Genomic DNA, 18,226 nt, shown 5'->3' with positions numbered 1-18,226 from the left:
TATGAGGATGGGCAACCTGTTACACTGCCTGACTGTGCTCACGACAAAAAATATTTTCCTTATATACAGTCTGAAATTCTTCTTTTTCCGCTCGAGTCTGCTGCTTCTTGTCCTTCAACCTCACAATGCTGTGAAGAGTCTGGCTTCAACTTCTTGATAAGCTGCTGTGGGGTTGTTAGGTCCCATCCCCTCACGGAGCAAATGCTCCAGGTCTCTTGCCATCATGGTGGTCTTCTGCTGAACTTGTTCCAGTTTGTCAGCATTCCTGCATGGGGAGAGGGGGCAAGAAAACAAATACAGTTTTTCAGGCATGGTATAATGAATGTTGAGCAGAAATGATCCCTCCCCGTGAGCTCCAGGCCGTGTCCCCGCTGCCCGGCCCGGGTGACCGCTGGCCGTTCCTGCTGCCGGGGCAGGGCTGGCTGGTGCCCAGCTCGCTGCCCACCGGGCCCCGGGGCCGCTCGGCAGAGCTGCTCCCCAGGCCGGGCCCAGCCGGGGCGGCTGCCCGGGCTCGTCCCCCCGCGGCTCGGCTCTGCCTTCGCCCTGCTCAATGTCACAAGGTTCTTATGGCCCACTCCTCCAGCCTGTCTGGGTCCCCCCTAGTGCCACCTTTGCACTCGAGTGTATTAACTGGTACATCCAATTTAGTGTCATCTGGAAATTATACAAGAGTGCGAGCTGTGCTGTCCTCCAGGTCATGGACGGGTCTCAGCTGAGCCACCTGTGGGACTCTACTTGTTACTGGCCTCCAGGTAGATTGTGACCTGCTGACTGCTACCTTCTGAGCCCCATCATCTAACCTGTTTCCTACCCACCTGTCGTGGTTTAACCCTGGCTGGTAATTCAGTACCACGCAGCCGCTTACTCACTCCCGCCTTGCCCAGAAGGAAGGGAAGAAAGGAACACATGATCCACAATGCAGCTGCTCACCACCTGCCAGTCCCCAAGCAAAACCAAGGCAAAAATTTAAAAAATATATTAAATATATAGAAATATATATATTAAATATAAGAAAACAAAACCTTTAAAAAGGAACTGTGTTCCGCCTTCTCACATTTCATAATGATTAAAGTAATGGATTTATTGACAGGTAATCCTCATTGGGAAAAAAAAAAAATAATCCATCCTCTGCCTCATATATACTGTTCAAACACACAGATTTTGCAGAATGTATCTACAATCAAAAAATGCAGGAGGTGTGATTTTGAGAGTTGGGAGAATTGTAGATGACAAGGAACATGCTCAGCTGGCATCCTCCTTCATCTCTAAAATGAAGGAAGCAACCTCAAGCCTCTCCTGATTATTGAAAGAGCTGACATGAAACTTGAAGGGCCCCAAGCAGAGGGTAAGACATTATAGCTCAACATTAACATCTTAAGTACCATGCAGAAAACCTCACTTCCCTTACAGATCAATGCATCTCACCTTTACTTGAGATAAGAACATGTGTTGGTATGTTATTGCAGAATGATTAAAACACTGCAAACTCAAACACTAGTTTATCTCCCTTTAACTTGTTTGAGAACTCTGAGTAAGACTTTCTTTACAATGTAGACTGAGCAAACGTCAATGACCACTAACTAATATGAAGATATTAATAAATTAATAATAAATTCATAATAAAGATATTAATAAATTCATAATAAATTCCACTGTTGAATATTGCACTTGCCATCACAGCAGAAATAGGTCAGGTATCATTTCCAGCTCTCAGCTTTAACAGTGACTGGCTCTCCAGTCATTGTCAAAGTTCATGACGGTCTGTTTTTCCTACTTTGTTGTGTGCTCATATCATGTTTCCATGGTCCTATTTCATTCACAATTTGGGGGAAAATAGATGAGTTGCAGTTCCTGCAATTTTATATATGGGATACCTGTTTCTAGATTGTGGGAAAAGTAATATAAATACAGGTTCTAATATGCTAAATCCTCTTCACATCACAAACCTGCCATTTTATTTTTCCTAAGGATTTTTTTTTTATAGACATTAATTAAACACAGTTACTATCTTTCTTTATTTCCTTCCTGAAAGCAGTCAATTCTTAAATGCTCTCAGGATTCAAGTTTGTGGTTTTCACCAAGTAGTTTTCTGATTGTGATTTTTTTGACAGCTCATTAGTTGGGGTGGGTTTTTTTGGTTGTTGTTGGTTTTGTTTTGTTTTTGTTTTAATATGCAAATATCCAGACAGGCAGAATAATAGAAATCATGAAGGTACATGATGCTAATCTTGTATATTATTCTAGCCAGAACAATCCAATACCTGTTAGTGGAATTGCCAATTTAAATATCAACAGTGATCACCCTGAAGATCTTTTAATAAGCTTTCTGACTCTTAGATCCAGACTTGTTAGGACAACCAAGATAGATTTTCTGTAGTTTTGACTGTGAATGACAATTTGTAATATTTCCACTGTTGAATATTGCTTCACAGTTTCTCCATACAACAACAAAACTTGAATGCTTCTCTTTTACTTTAGTCTGTAAGCACAATCAATGGCAACTATTTTAAGATCTCAATCAGAGCGTTAAGAACCAGAAACAGTTTAAAAAGAACAATTTTCTTTGATTAAAATTCTTATCAAATCAAAGATGGAAATTTAGGTGAGAAAAAAGAAAAATCAATGCACCAAAGAACCTGGTGGCAAAGGTTATTCTTGCCTGGAATATGAGAGCTCTTCACAATATTTTTTACTACAGTTTTGCTTGATTGTTTTTGGTTTTGTTTTTTAATCTTCTTGTATAAATAGATCAATGACACAGAATTAAAAAGTTTTTTCATCTCCTAAGAGCATTACAATCACTGGGGATGTAGGGAGATAGAATTTTAAATTCTTGTTCTGATTCAGGACAGGGTCTTGAGCTTGTGTTTTTTTTTAAATCTTAAACAAATACTCCTTAATGACAAGATTATTTAATTACCCTAGGATGCACACCCTGTCTTATTTCAAAAATTTTGCAAAACATTTCTGGAAATTGATTAGTGATTATTTTTCTTCCAATGCCAAAAGAGGGGAAAAATCTTTGAATTACTTCAATAAGCAATATTGCTTTCTGGCCAATTCCATTACAGAAACAAATTTCAATTTTTTTAAAACTTCTTTGAGATTATTAACTTCCTCTGTATACTGTGTTTAATTTGTTAATGTCAATTACAGAAATTAAATTCTAGTACAGACCATAGTTAAAGATGCTTTGTATTTTTGTTACCGATAGATCTGCATACCTTGAGATAACATTCCCCTAGGCACTAAAAATAAAAAAGTGTATATTTTATATTGAGATTTGGGCATAAGCACCCTCTGCAAGCTTTTAGCCTTGCAACTCAGATTTTGCTGAACTTGAATTAAGTTAAATGTTTAACTGCACAGGAAAACATTTCTGTTTTCTGGGAAAAGCCTCTTATAGGAGACTCAAGCAGAGCAGAATTATGTCTAAAATTAAAATTTACAATAATTATATATAAGTAAAATATACATAATTTAAAATTCCTCACTTCTTGTCATTAACACCTTAATTATTCATGAAATACTCTTTAAAGCTTCCACATGGCAGTCCAAGCTATATTATGAGACTATTTTTATGCTTTAATATTTGCATTACAGTGAAATGTAGAGGTCTTTATCATATGCTAGTCCCTTCACAGTTACACATTCAAAAGTTAATCTGTGTCTCAAAATTTGTGTAGAACAGGTGTTAAACAAATAGATGGTTTATGTACTTAAGTACTTAAGGTAAGAAACTGAAAACCAACTGGACAGTTTATCTTGCAGTAACGTAATGTTGGTGTGGGACTTCCACAACCCAAAGTACACTGTTTACCCAAGAAGGACACTACTCAGATTGTTAAAGATTCTGAGCATACTTTTCATGCTATGAAGAAAAGACACGTATTTATATCAATGATAGACGATACGTGTTATCAACCTTTAAGTCTAGATGCCTCAGATTTCATTCTCACAACACTGACCATAAACTATTTTCACTAGATTGTGTGGTGTCCAAATTTTGTTTCAGCGTCCTTCAAGTGTCTGACCACCTGCATGCACTGCCATGGCTGGGTACAGCAGCTGTAACAGAACTAACCCTGTCATACGGTCCTTAGTCCTAAGGGTTATCAGCTAGGAGGCGTATCATTGGACCGCAAAATCCTTCATACCATGGCGGTTACGCACTTTCAGATTCAGTGACAAATCTGTGAGAAGCTAGAAAGTTTAGTTTTTCACATCCAATGTCACTTCTCTTGAGAACTAATGGTACTTCATTATAGATCACATCTGTAATTTCTGCTTAAAAAAAAAAAAAAAACAACAACCAAACCAAAAAACCAAACAAAAAACCCAAAAACTTTCTCATGGCCACCAAGATAAAATTTCAATCACTGCATATCGCAACTTGCCTCCAAGAGCAGTTCACCATTTTCAAGGGGAAAACAGCAGTTTTCATCTTTTCTACTACACTATGCAAAGAGAACACAGAGTAACTGGGATTATGCTGTATCATGTCTTCTGTCATGGATAAATACTTTTGAGTATCCCACTGAGGAATGTATCCAAGTCTACAGATGATGAAAACATCACACACTGAAAATTCTTCTAGGTTTTTTTGTTCTGTTGTTGCTTTAGACCTCTAGCTGGCCAGTTCATATGCTATGGAAGCAGTTAAGACTAGCAGATGTAAAATTTACAGTGCTCTACCTGAAGAATGGTGGAAAGTGGCCTTTAGAAGACAGATCTTTTCTGGAAAACATTAGTCTATAAGCCAAATAGGGACTAATTCTGCAGGGATGCAAACCTCAGCAAGCTTTAGAAATCCTGTGCCATACAGATCAAACAGCTGGCAACTTCTTCAGCCAGTGGTTTCTAATTGTGCTTTTTGGATCGAAGCTTATTGTTGTACACAGAGTAGAGAGTCATATACTCCCAATTCCACCTTATTTTTAGCAGCTAAGCTGCATGAAAAAAAGGTGAAAAGGAAAATAAATGTTTTTCTGATGTTAACTTTCTCCACAAGCAGTTTTGACTCCCAGAGGTCTTGGCGTCAAGCCATAGAAGTCCCAATCTACAGAACTGGGAGTGAAATCCAAAATGACCTCATCTGGCCAGTGGTCTCCAGACCTCAGAAAAGTTTTAGCTTAAACAATTCAAACCCAGTCCTCCACGATGTTCACTGCAAATGTAATTTATCTGGTTAATGACTTATTTCCATCGTCTCTATTAGAAGCCTACTGTTTCCATAGCAGAGCTTTACACATGTAAAGAAAGTTTACTCACTTCGAACTTGAGCAGCACAGAGTTGACTAGTCCATTTTTGACCACTAGACTGGAAACTAACATGTCAGCTTCTATTCACTAGAGAGATGAACTGTTTTCTGTGCACCTTTACCCTTGTACAGACATTTACCCCATGGGTAATGAAAGTAAAACCATTCCGGTACAGAGGGATGGCCAGCACAGATTGGTAATGGAAGAAACTGAAAGGGATGACTGTACAAGATGGAGATAAGGACAGTCACACTGAAAGAAAGCAAACGGCTGAGACAACCTAAAGAGGCATTACTATTCCATCTGCCACACTGTTCAACCACAACCTTTTATATAAAAGGCCAAATCTAGGCAAATAATTAATAAAGAATGTACATTTATGTTGCAACACTTCTTCTAACAGATACTTTCCTTCAAGCTTACTGCTATTTCAAGGTGTTTCAATAAGATGATCAACAAAAGTGTTCATTGCAACATGAAGTGTCAAAAATGGTATTGGTTAGATGGGTGAGTAACTTTTGCAGTTGAGTTTTGTGTGGGTGTTCATGTAAAAGACATTTCAGATTCCTCCCCCCCCCCCCCCCCCCCCCCCCTTTGTGGAAGAAATGAAAAATACCTCTGCACCTCTGCATATGCACTTGTAAAACACAAATGCCTCAGTAATAACAGAAAACGGATAGAAAACTTTATGAATAGGATTTAAATGAACTGATTTAGAGTGGCTATTCAGGAATTCCTTCCATTATAAATTTTCTCAATTCTGGTTGGATCTGGGAAGCGATGGAGAAAGACAGTCTTTCAGAAAAGAAACATTCACATTCTTTAATCTTCAATTAAAACTTAATTTCTCTAATGCTTTAAGGTATATGCATACAGAATATACACAACAAACTGTCTCAGTCTTATTAAGAAACTTTTTTGTGTTACTAAAACAAAAGCTCCAGGCAGTATATTCTTTAACATGGATGACACCCTAATATAGTTATCACAACTTCTGTCTAGGTAAGTGTAGTTAAGACCCAGTAATGGGAACATGAAAGTTGGATTCCATTTTTCACTTTGCCAAGGGTATAAAACAAGAGTTTGGACAATTTGCAACCCAAGTACAACATTCAGTATTGCAACATTTGATTTTGAACAAGCTGCCATATCCTTAACACTGATGCCTAAGCCTCCTGTACATTGAAGTCTGTCACCTTCTGATTTCACTTGCCCTCGCGTGGCTGTAAGAGTGTCTGACACACACCCAAGCCTTCCCTCAGTTACTGGGAAACCTCCACTAAGGCTGTATCACAGAATTTATTGAGCTGAAACAATGTGATTGTTTCCCTGTTCAGTTTCATAACATACCTGCATGAATTGCTGTGCTGGCCCACCATGCCACAGGGGCAGGAATGAGTGCCAGGACTATAATAAACCAACATTGCCATGAATGAGCAAAGCATAAAAAAAAAACATCAGGGAGAAGAAAAAAGCCAACCTGAGCAGTGCATCTTGAGTCCACTCTTTCTTAGGAATTAATCTCTATTGTAATGTACCATGGACCATTTATAGGGATTAAAACTGCCTTTATCAGTCTTTCAATGACATAGCGATTATCTGTACAAACTTCAACAGAAACAAAACTACATTCCTGACCTGTGAGACAGCCAGGTTCAAACCTCACGTCTGTTTAAAAGGAACATCAGAACATTTATTTGAATTGCCTGAAAAAGTTGTAACCTTGGTAATGGGTGCACACGGATGAACAGTTTTAGACTTCCCTGTTGCAGCGGTTTCAATGTATATGAAATAGTAAAATACTATAGTTTTGCCAGTTATACCAATATGGACTCCAGCCTAGTGAACTCAGCATTCCACCATTTCAAAAACTAAATATTATATTAATATATGGTTACAATAACCATAAAAGGTCAGACTAAAGTTCTTTTTTTTTAGAAGCAACTTTTGTCTTGAGAGAGCAATACCAGACTACCAAAAAAACCCCACAGAGCAAGATAGGGGCATCCCCTGAACACACCTCCTGCCATTAGCAACTTACAAGTCAGGGACTTTGGAGCCAAGTTGTGCCTGCATGTTTAATCTTAAATACATTTCCCTTCACTAAGCATTTCCTTCAGCTGTAACAAACATATGTTCAAATACCTTGTCTGCCTCTTTTTCTGAGCTCATGTAAAACTGTTGTAACACCCAAGAGCAAGCATACTGAAGTAGCGCTTTATTGAAGTATTTATGCAATGCCCAACAGTTTCACCAGAGGAGAGGGAAAATATCAGAATAAATAAATACATTCAAGTTACATAAAGGAATAAAATACACATGAACCGAGTAAGTATACAAGTGTAACATAGATGTTAGAGCAATCTCCTGTTCACCAGTGGACTACCTAAACCTATGCACCCAAGTATTTTATGCATTTTCAGACCTGAACAGACACCAAAGAGCACTTGAGGAGCCTAATAACGAAATCCGACGTACGACAGACGCGAGGTGTCTTTCCTGCGGGTTTAGCCCTTCGTGCCTCACCTTTCCCGTCTGCCGCATTCTCCTGCTTCCCAGGAGCGCTGTAGCCTGAGCCGAGCACCACCCACCGCGGGGCTTTAAATTCAACACAAACATTTACAGGCATCGAAAGTCCCACCCAAGTTTTTGCAAGATCAGGGGTTTGGTGAGTGATGAGAGTTTTGAAACCTGAGACAGAGAACACCAGAGAAGCACAGAACACTTATTTTTAGGAAGTTAAACCCAGAAGCATTAAAATAATAATAATAAAAATAAATAGTTTCTTCAGTTTCACATTTCTGGTACAAAATGATGACAGGCTGCAGACAAACTCAGCAAAATTAAACACCACACCCCAGCCGGAGAATGTCTTTTCCTTCTGTCTTTCTTTTCTTTTTATTTTCCCTCTCTTCTTTCCCCTTCCCCCGCTGGTTTCTCACCGCGCTGGCACTGCGGACCCGGGCCCGGGCGCCGGGGCGGAGGCGGGGGCCGGCTGGCGGCCGCGCTGCGGGGGGCCGGGCCGGGCCGGGCCGGGCCGGGCCGCCCGGAGGAAGTTTGCCGGGTGGGGGACGAGGCGGGGGGACGGAGGGGACGAGGAGGAGGAAAGCGCCTGGCGGAGAGGATGAAACGCCACGGCTCCCCCGCGCGCAGCTGTGCCTACCGGCCCCGCGGTGGGGCGGGGAAAGCCGCCGGCGGGGCGCGGGCAGGAGGCGGGCTGCGGGGCGGTGTCGCCGGAGGGGCCGCGCCCGCCCCCGGCGGCTATAAGGAGCTGGAGGCGGCGGGGCGCGGCCTGGCGGCGGCATGACCGAGGTGAAGCTGGCCGTGCTGGGCGGTAGCGGAGCCGGCAAGTCGGGTAAGGTGGGGACGGGCGCGGCGGGCGGCGCCGGTGACCCCCGGCCTGACTTTACTGCAGGTTTGGCGGCGGGGGAGGCGCGGGGCGGGCGGCGGGACCCCCCCACCCCCCTAAACTTGGCGTCTGCTTCCCTCCGCAGCGCTGGCCGTGCGGTTCCTGACCAGGCGGTTCATCGGAGAGTACGCGTCCAGCGCCGGTGAGCGCGGCGGGGGGCGGGGGGGCGGCAGCGGGGTGCGGGGCCTCCCCGTGGGCCGTGCGGTGCGGGTCCGCCGGGGAGCGCGGGGCGCGACCCTTCGGACGCTTCTTGGAACTAGAAATTGGGCAGAAGCGCAGCTGCACAGAACTTGGCAAGATGTAAGTTTCCGCTTGCTTATCAGCCAGAGCTCCTGATTAAGTACGAGCTTTGAAGACGGCACAAGGCAAGCCGGGTATCTGTGCAGAGATCGCTTAAAACTCCGGTAGCACCCGGGCACGGCGGCTGGCGAAGTGCTCCTTCAAAGCCAAGATAACCGGGCGGCATGTGCGAAGCACGGGTAGATTATAGTAAGCTCAATCAGAGAGGAGATAAAGAAGAGAGTAAAGAAACGGACTAAAAAAACCCAAAACCCACTTCGATACCTGTTCTATTGAGTATTTCCTTCTGTGCTCTAGAGGAGAGGTGAAACATTGTTTATCAGGCACTACTGGTTAATCAAAGCATAATGCAAAGCCCCCTGCTTTTGCAGGAATGCACTGATTTGATAGCTTTGTGGAAAGCCTTGCTGTGCTGAGGATGGAATTTCTCATTCATGCCAGAACAAATACACTGATCTTTAAGACACTTCTAAGATCTTGGAAGATGGCAAAGCAGGACTTGAACTTTCACATCCTGGGTAGCAGCACTGTTTAAGTGATATACAAACAGTTGGAAGCGTGCACTCCAGCTGACAGGACATGGAAAGTCCCAAAACTTAACAAGGAAAGGCGATTGCAATCTACCTCCCTGCTGTAGTGAAGGACTCTTTCCAAAAATGCTTTTTGACAAAAACCAGAGTAGCTTCCCATGATCCATAAATATAAAAGAAAATAGAAGTACTAAGATGAATTACATTGAATATATACAAATGAACTCATTCTAAAACTAGAGTTACAATTGTACATAAATGCTCTACCAATACTTGTTACTATACAAACACAGACTGAAAAGACAGTTTGTGTCCCAGATGGCTTATCTAGGTCTTAAGCTGTCACATGTAAGTTACGCAGTGCTCCCTGTGCTCCATGTGTGTTCTAACCCACCTACAACTAAAAACACGTTTGCTTGTTTGGAGCCTCCAATACTGCAAGTCTCAGAAAAGGCATGTCAGACCCACAGAACATTTTCATTTGTTAACAAATGTCTGTTGGAACATAAGTTTAGCTCTGTTTCTAGAGAGGAGAAAGGGGGAGGAAAGTGAGAATATGGGTGATAAAATAAATATCATCCCCCTGTTAGTGGAGTCAGTGTATTTATATAAAAATTTGTCTAATTTTGGAAACCACCAAAGGGCTGCAGATTTTATAGACTGAGATACATTGGATTGGTAGTTCATAAGATGATGAACTCTTACAGAGGTACATGGAGAATACTTAAGGTGAACATGGTGCTGAACTGAAGATGCTGAGTTCCAGACATCACAGACCTTATCTGTGCCCATGTTACACAGATTTAAGTGTATTTTCAGTAGTGCCAACATTAGTTCTTGTCTCTCTGCTTTAGTAACTCTGACAGATGATATCATAGACAGCCTGTTGATGACTAGTGCCATGAACGCAGGTTGGTTACACTTAGAACAACCTGCTGCTTAACATAATAGTGATGGTCTGTCTGCAGTAGAGTTCTCAGGGTTGCTAGTGCTGGTGGAGAGTCCTAAATCTGCAAACTGATGCTACAGAAATATTTTAGAATCTAGCATTGTGCATCTCCTTTGCCTCCACTTGGGAAGAGGAAAGCTAGGGTCTAAAAGTATTAATTGCACTAATAGTTCAATGGGAGCATCACAGTGAAATGGTGTTGGTTAGCCTGAGTGGCTGGACAGCCCAGGTGTTATAAAAGGAAATAGACTTATTTCCAGCGTGTATTTTTTTTAAAAAAAAAGCCAAACCATAACTAAACAAATAAACAAAACCCCCATACCAAAAAGAAACAACAACCAACTGAACCCAAAACAAACCACCAAAGGGAACCCCCCCGCAACCAAGATCAACAAAACAAAACAAACCCACCTTCAACACTCACCCCACTCCCTGCAGACTTCCATAAAAACTGAAATACATCCCCACCCCCACCCCCGAAAAAACAAACAATCCTGCAAAAACTCTCGATATTATCCAGCCTCAGAGGCACCTTTGTGGCCTTTTCACCTCCATCCCCCCTTACTAATGCTGTTTTTCTTTGGATACTGTGTATCTTTTAGAATGCATCTACACTAAACACTTATGCCTGGATGGGAGGCAGATACACTTGGAAATTTATGACCCTTGTTCACAGGTAAGAATTTTAGAGGGGAAAAAAAGGCTGCTCTTCATTCTATCTGTGTAATGGTAAAAAGGGTCGGGAGGTTATATGCTTTCTACCTGTTTTGGGAATTTGTGCTTGCTGGTTTTTTTGAGAAGACTGAAATTTTGTAGTTACTGTGGCTCGGAACTGCTGGGTACTTTGCCATTTCATCAAAGAAGCCCTTCATTGCTTATATTTTTTGTAAATGCATTTTGGAATATTACTAACAGAAGTAACTTTTTCCCACTTCTGCCTTATATAGGTAAATACAGAGGTAAGTTATAGGATTATATGCAGTTTTCTCAAATACCCTAAATGGATGAGATTTAGTTTCTAAAGCAAGCAGTTTATTACATGTCTGCAGAAATGGTCAAAGTACATAGGCCTGGAAGTAAGACTTGCATTCACAGAACAGATCCAAGGAAAGACATAATGTAGGCTTGTACGTGTTGCCAGCTGAACTTTGATCACAATAAACCACTTTGAAATAGAGGTTTTTGTATTAATTTCTTTCCTGCTATTACAGGAACAGAGGGACTTAGGTACTGTATAACACATGCAGACCTAGGTCGGTCTGTCTGGCTAATCACATTAGCTCGCAAGGTTCTGTTTCGGGTAGCGATCTTGCCTCTTACCAACTAGGATAATGAATGGTGAATGGTAATGCTAAAGCCGAAGCACTGAAAGCCTGACCCACACTTAAATTTGAGAACTGAAAACCTTAACCCAGTCAGCATATGAAATGAACCACCAAACAAATCTGACTTCCTAGAGACAAGCAACAACCTTGCTTGTCCCAAGGCCATGGGGATGCTGAAATAGCCACTGTGCCATGGAGTCCTCCCTTGCCATACAATCTGTTAGAAGCTACTGTTCTGTGGACTTCCTTCCACCTATCTCAGACCCCTTTCCTAAGCCCACTTACAGCTTTCACTTACTGTTATATTAAATCCTGTGGCATCTGAACAGCTTTTTATTAAGATACTCAAAACATTGGGAGTGGCAGCTAGCTAGGGTAAAGCAGATTAGACTACGTTATGGGTAGAGACTTTTGTTGCTATAGTTTGGGCTTTTTTGCTTTTAAAAACAGAGATCAGCTGTGTTAAGTGCAACTCCTCTTGCCAGCACTCTTTGAGCTGTCTTGTAGCGGTTCTTAGGAACAAGGCCTAACTTTATCTGTTTGCTCCTTTCTTCCTGACTTGGTGCATGCAGAGGAGTAGGTGGCACATAGTGCTGATACTGCTTTTTGTCTGATAGAACTGGTGATTCTAGAAAGAGATGGGTAGGGTATGGAGTTCTTGCATCCCATGGGAGCTGGGGAAATAAAGCAGGTCCCAGGAGGAGGCCAGACTGGGGAAGGAAGCATTTCCATTTTTGTTTCTGTTTCCTGAAACCTTCATGCTCTTTGGGGTTTCTCTCTAGTAGTTGGATCCCTGTTCTGAGAAACAGCTGTGACACACACAAGTCACCTTTACTGTCCCTTAACAGTCACCACAGCACTAAAAACTCGTTGTATTAAAGATACTAAAGTCTTCAGACGGTTCTGGAAACTTGTTTAATTTCTTTTTTTTCATGCATCCCCTTTTGCTGCCAGCATTCAGTTACTGTCCCTCACGGTAAGTTATAGCCTTCCCAGTCCAGCTGTTTACGGTGCTATAGTGCTGCCCTGATGCTGAGCTAATCAAGGCAACCAGGGTGACATGTCAGTGGAGATGATACATTGCATTGCAAGTAGCAAAATACTGAACTAGTGAGGAACAACTTAAAACAGTCCTCAAACTACTATTCAAGATGGGTTTTCCACAAAGCAAAAGTATTTTATTTTTTTTAGTTTATTTTTTCTTTTTTTGGTCAGCTCCCAGTATTTTACCTAGCTTGGGACACATGGTCTTGCTAGCTGCTGCTAAATCATCTGCAGGCATAAGCTAATATAAAATAGTTTTTACATTACATTCCTTAGCTTAATGGGACAGTTTGCAGCTGTTGCTTTCTAGAAATCATAAGTGTGAAAGTTTCTTGGGATGAAGGGACTCAAGGATTGTTATAACCCCGTTATCACTTGAGTGACTTGTTACTAGTTTTATGAAAGTCAGCTGCAGATTGAAAGGAGGGTTTTTTTTCTAGCTCTCTAGAAGATTATCCTGTGAGTAAATACTGTTTCAGAGTTTAACAATGCAAAGAAGAAACAACACAAATGAAGAAACAAAAGAAAAGAATTACGCTTACTATAGTCAGAATGTTAGGAACATGCAAAACGGCTACAACCAGGAAAGCACAAATATTGGTGGCTCCTGTATGTTTCATTCTTACGTAACTGCAGAATATTCAGCATAATAACTGGCTGTACAGGTTATGCGATTTTATTGCTTAAACTAAGTGTAAATATTTCATAATTAATTCATCAGTGATCCAAAGTGCAATCTGTAGTGATGGTTATCTATTAGGCTTTTGGAGCAGGAATCATCTGAATTCAATGCCAAGTACGTAAACCTATCAATATATTTTGGAATAGAAGATACAACATTCTCACATTCACAGTGACAAAGAAAATGCTCTGAAGTGACAACAGTAACTTTATTTTTGTATGTGAATTTGAACTTTTCAGCCACAGCGGGGGAAGCTCTCCCTCACAGATGAACTTCACTGGGCTGATGGATTTATCATTGTTTACGACATCAGTGACAGAGCATCATTTGCATTTGCGAAAGCATTGTTGTACAGGATCCGAGAGTCTCACATAGGAGCTTGTAAAAAGTAAGTGGCATTATTTTTTTTTCCCCTTAGCAAACATACAAAAAAGCTGAGAATGTTTCTGTGAGCTGTAGGCATCCTAGTAGCAGTTAAAATCCAGCAACATCCAAGTGGTGTAAGACAATATTAACAATAAGGTACCTGAAGGTAAACTGTGTTGCAAATTGCAATCTATTTCACCGAATCCAAAGACAAGTACATCAGGATTTTTGTTCTTATTTCTTACAGCACTACTATTTAAATAATTGCCATAAATCTGTCTGCTGCAATTTATGCCAGGTAAAAAGCTGGCATAGTCAGTCTGTGCTTTTACTTTCCCACTCTGTTACCAGTGGAGATGCACCAATGTGGGGCTTGAAGAAAGCATTTCCCACAATAAATGAATCTAGTACCATGAATGTTTCCTAAACTGTGGTGTGTATTCCTGCATCAGTCAGCTGAGATGCTTTCTAAATAAATGCGAGTGAAATCCTTTCCTTATATCAGAAGTGGAGTTAAAAAAACCCTAAACACAAAACCCCCACACTTTTCTGTGTATTTTACTGCTGACTTTTCTTAATTAAGGTCTCTCTGGAAGGAGTAATTTTAGCAAAAGCTTGGAATTGGAATTCCTGTGTTTTCTTCTGAATTAAGCCACAGACACTGATGCATCTCTTTGACTCCACTCTCTTATCTACAAATGAAGATAATGATCAGCTTGCTTCTTCCTGAAGTCAGGAGCTGACAATATACCCAGCAGTATAGAGTATGAAACCTGCAGTGGATGAAAAATACATAAATTCACTGAGTAGCGGAACCAAAATGAAAACTTACTGATAGGGAGTAGTTGTCTGGAAAATCCTTTGATGTTTGACTATGGCAAATGGAAAAGTGTAACTCTACCTGGCAAGGTCAGGGGGTTGGTTTGTTTTGGGTTTTTTTGCATGCCTATTATCCTGAACGTACATACTTTTCATACACACTGTATATAGCACAGTATTGTAACTTATCTTTTCTCTAACTGGAATGTTTTTGATTTCAGAATGGTTGAGTCATCAGTATTTTTGGTTGGTAACAAACAGGATTTATGCCATATGAGGGAAGTTGGCTGGGATGAAGGACAGAAGCTGGCAATAGATAACAAGTGCCAATTCTGTGAACTGTCTGCAGCAGAACATTATCAGGAAGTTGTGGCAATGTTCATGAAAGTCCTAAGGAATATCACCTCCAATTTCAAAGTGAAGGAAAAGAGACGACCAAGTGGATCAAAGTCAATGGCCAAGTTAATCAACAATGTGTTTGGAAAGAGAAGGAAATCTGTGTAAAAGATGGTTAGTTTTGAAGTAGGAACAAGCTGAAATAATGGAGCACAGGCAGCTCTTGGGATTCAGTCAATTTCCTCCAAAGGTCAATGTCTGGAGGACTAAGTAGAAACCAAAGGCAGGAGATAGTATGGTCAAGTGGACAGGGCCTAGACCTAGAAGACATGACCTTCTATTTCCAGTTCTACTACAGATTTACTGTGTTAGGGCTATGTCACTTAAACTCTAAGCTGCTCCTCTCACTCTTTATCTCATAAGTTCTTCAGAGGAGAGTTTTAGTTGGTATTTCTTCAACACCAGCATGATCTTGCATAGAGCTTCAAGAATGCGGCTGAAGTATAAACAGTTATTTCCAGTAAACAGGCTTGCTGGCCAAAGTCTTACTTCAGAAGTCTGAGAAGTAGTCGTGGCTTTTGTGCAGGAACACTTGCACTAAAGAAAAGCAAAATACTGCTGCTTTGTGTGATACTGTATCTGTATTTAACTCAAGGAAGGATGGCTCAGATCCTCATGTGCCTAAAGGTGCCTAACACCTGCTGAAATTCATATGAATTAAATGCTTAGACACCAAATCTACAAAAGGTATTTATCTGCAAAGCTGCCTTGCAGAGGCACCAGAAGTACAGAAGCAGATAAACAAAGCAGTATTGTCTCCTGTTTCAGTATTGATTTTTTTCTTTTTTTGAGTGATGAAAGAAAGTAGAGAGGGTTGAGGGAAGTGGGAACTGAAATGTTAATCAGTGAGCATTGGACGAGTTTGGCAAGGTCATTGCTTAGTGAAATAATGTTAAAGCTAGCGCAGCTGTAAGGCCAGAGCAACATCTTGGGCTGATCCTTTTCACAGAGCATTTTCACCGGCTGTAACAAAGTTTCCTTACCTGTAAGGTAGATGTGCCTGTTCAATTTTAGATGGGAGTGGGAGCTTGGAAAGCACATGGACTGGTAAAAAGCACAAATTCTTTAGGATGTCTGCCTGGATTTAAAGGTCAGCCTGCTGGTAAGACCTGTGCTCCTAGCTTTGCATAGAGTGTTTTTCCTAAGGACCCATGTACTTACAACTAGTCGTTACTATGGTATTGAGATACTACTTGAGAAAGTGCTAAGGAATGTTATTTAACACTTTTCAAATGTGGATATTAAACAACAAATGGGTCTAAATATGTTGTCAGTTGACATTCAGAGCTCTTACTGTAGACAACTAAATAAGGACTTAGCCTGGTGTGTTTGAAAGTGCTGTGCTAATACAGAAATTATGAAAGCGGACTGATCTGAAAATAAATTAGTGCCTCCTACCCATTTCAGAGGACAGCTGAGATCCAGTCTTTATAAGTTGTTGAGTTGAAGCCTACCTCAGCTCTGAAATTTTACCTGCATTGAAACTAGTAAGAGTGCTTTATCAGTCACAGCAGAATACTGATTTTCAAATGTCCACCCCACCAATATAAAAAAGCTACATAATCTTAGCATTACTGTTGTAAAACAAAACTAAAGCACATTTTAATAAGTGTTGACCAAAGATCTTTTTAAAGGAAAAGCTACTGTTTATTTCACTTGTTTTAAGAATACAAATATTGGAATTAGTTCTCAGTGTTGACAGGCACAGTGCTGGTTTATTCCTATGCAGATGCTGCTCTGCCCTATCAGGATTAGTGTATTTAACTGTATTGTCAATGTCTATGAGGCTGAACTTGAAGACCACTCATGTACACCCTTCAGCTTTCCAGCACACACGGAATTCCAGAACTACTAATAGACTGTCAATCTGTCAGGTAGCTGTATCTCGCCAGCTCTAGCACTGCCAGATTCAAGAACTTCTTACCTGTATTCACTGCTATGGTATTAAATAAACTGGATACAAGATGGATGTATTAATGTGGGGGTTTTTGTTTGGTGTGGGTTTTTTTGTTGTTTTTTTTTTGTTTTTTTAACTTTACTGTGGTATAAAGCTACAGACTTCTTGACTACCGTGAAAGTGAAGCACCATGCAGATCTGGAATTCAAATCAGAAAAAGCAAATCTGAGAATCAGACACTTGCACAAGAGAGAGCTGCTAGCTGTTTCTTGTCCACAATGAAGAAGCCTTCATGTACCTTTCTGCAGTGGACAGTAGAGAACTATTAAAAAAAAAAAATCGTTATCCTTTAACAAATTGTTGACAGCCACAAGGAAGCTAATTAGTTTTTATTTGCTTGTATTAATGGGAATGTGGTCCTCCAGATAGCAGCATACCCCACATATTTCCTTCCCTTTTTGTCAAATGGGGGAAGTGTTAGAACACAGAGTGGCTGTCTTCTGGCCCATGTGCTAGGTTGCACTCACCTGAAAACCAGCTGAACCAGCTGCAGGATGCATTTAAACTTAAGCATACTAAAGCACCCAGTACAGATGTAATTTAATGTTCTTAGGATCTGGATTTCACTTGTCTGTTATTGTTGGTAAGTACAGATAACAAGAGTGCAGAATTTGGGAAGGAATTCAATTTTAAAGCAGTAAGGCAGATACATGCCCTCCACTAGTATTTATTTTTTTTTTACAAAAGTGAAGGCCTTTTAAAGGAAAATAAAATTACTTGGTGTTCTTGGAGTTTTAACATGAAGGCAATAAGTTACTGGCTCTGCCACATTTGAAAATGCAAAACCCTGCTCGCGTAACACAGTAAATGATGTAACTGATGTTTGATGCTCACCCTTGACAGTGACATCACCTAGAGCAGACTCCTTGAAGAGAGTGGAAATCAAGCTATTTGTATTGCCACAGATGGCTTCAGCATACAGCCCCATCCTTTCCCACCGGAAGACTGTGAAATTGCCAAACTAGAGTTAAAAGTTTCTTGCTGTCATTATCTGGAAGTTCCTGTTTATATGAACTCTCTAGTTTCAGCAAAATTTTGCCTGGCAAAGGCACTCAGAATTTATGTTCTTTCTCCCTGTCTTCAACCTGTTTTTACTTTAGAAACAGTGACATAAAAGCAAAGAGATTCTACTGAAGTATAAAGGTAATAGCCCCTGGCTCCAAAATGCTGTCTTTCAGAAAGCATTC

General features: G+C 40.9%; 1 protein-coding gene across 1 annotated transcript; it reads left to right on the top strand.

Annotated features, from left to right (window-relative positions):
* The first annotated feature begins 8,549 nt into the window (after nt 1-8,549).
* RERGL (RERG like) lies at nt 8,550-17,055 on the top strand. The gene is made up of 5 exons (XM_037389812.1): nt 8,550-8,617; nt 8,757-8,813; nt 11,053-11,126; nt 13,741-13,889; nt 14,908-17,055. Exons 1-5 carry the CDS (start codon nt 8,566-8,568, stop codon nt 15,188-15,190), a joined length of 615 nt encoding a protein of 204 aa, XP_037245709.1. The 5' UTR covers nt 8,550-8,565; the 3' UTR covers nt 15,191-17,055.
* The last annotated feature ends 1,171 nt before the right edge of the window (nt 17,056-18,226 follow it).

Source organism: Falco rusticolus, chromosome 5 (assembly GCF_015220075.1).
Source record: "Falco rusticolus isolate bFalRus1 chromosome 5, bFalRus1.pri, whole genome shotgun sequence".
NCBI lineage: Eukaryota > Metazoa > Chordata > Aves > Falconiformes > Falconidae > Falco > Falco rusticolus.
This window is presented reverse-complemented; position numbering and strand designations above follow the sequence as displayed.

What these genes read in the sequence shown, in the direction of transcription:
- RERGL (XM_037389812.1), top strand. Translation starts at nt 8,566, where the DNA reads ATGACCGAGGTGAAGCTGGCCGTGCTGGGCGGTAGCGGAGCCGGCAAG. An exon ending in TAGCGGAGCCGGCAAGTCGG is followed by an intron (nt 8,618 to 8,756) that starts GTAAGGTGGGGA and finishes TTCCCTCCGCAG; the next exon opens with CGCTGGCCGTGCGGTTCCTG. An exon ending in TTTATGACCCTTGTTCACAG is followed by an intron (nt 11,127 to 13,740) that starts GTAAGAATTTTA and finishes TGAACTTTTCAG; the next exon opens with CCACAGCGGGGGAAGCTCTC.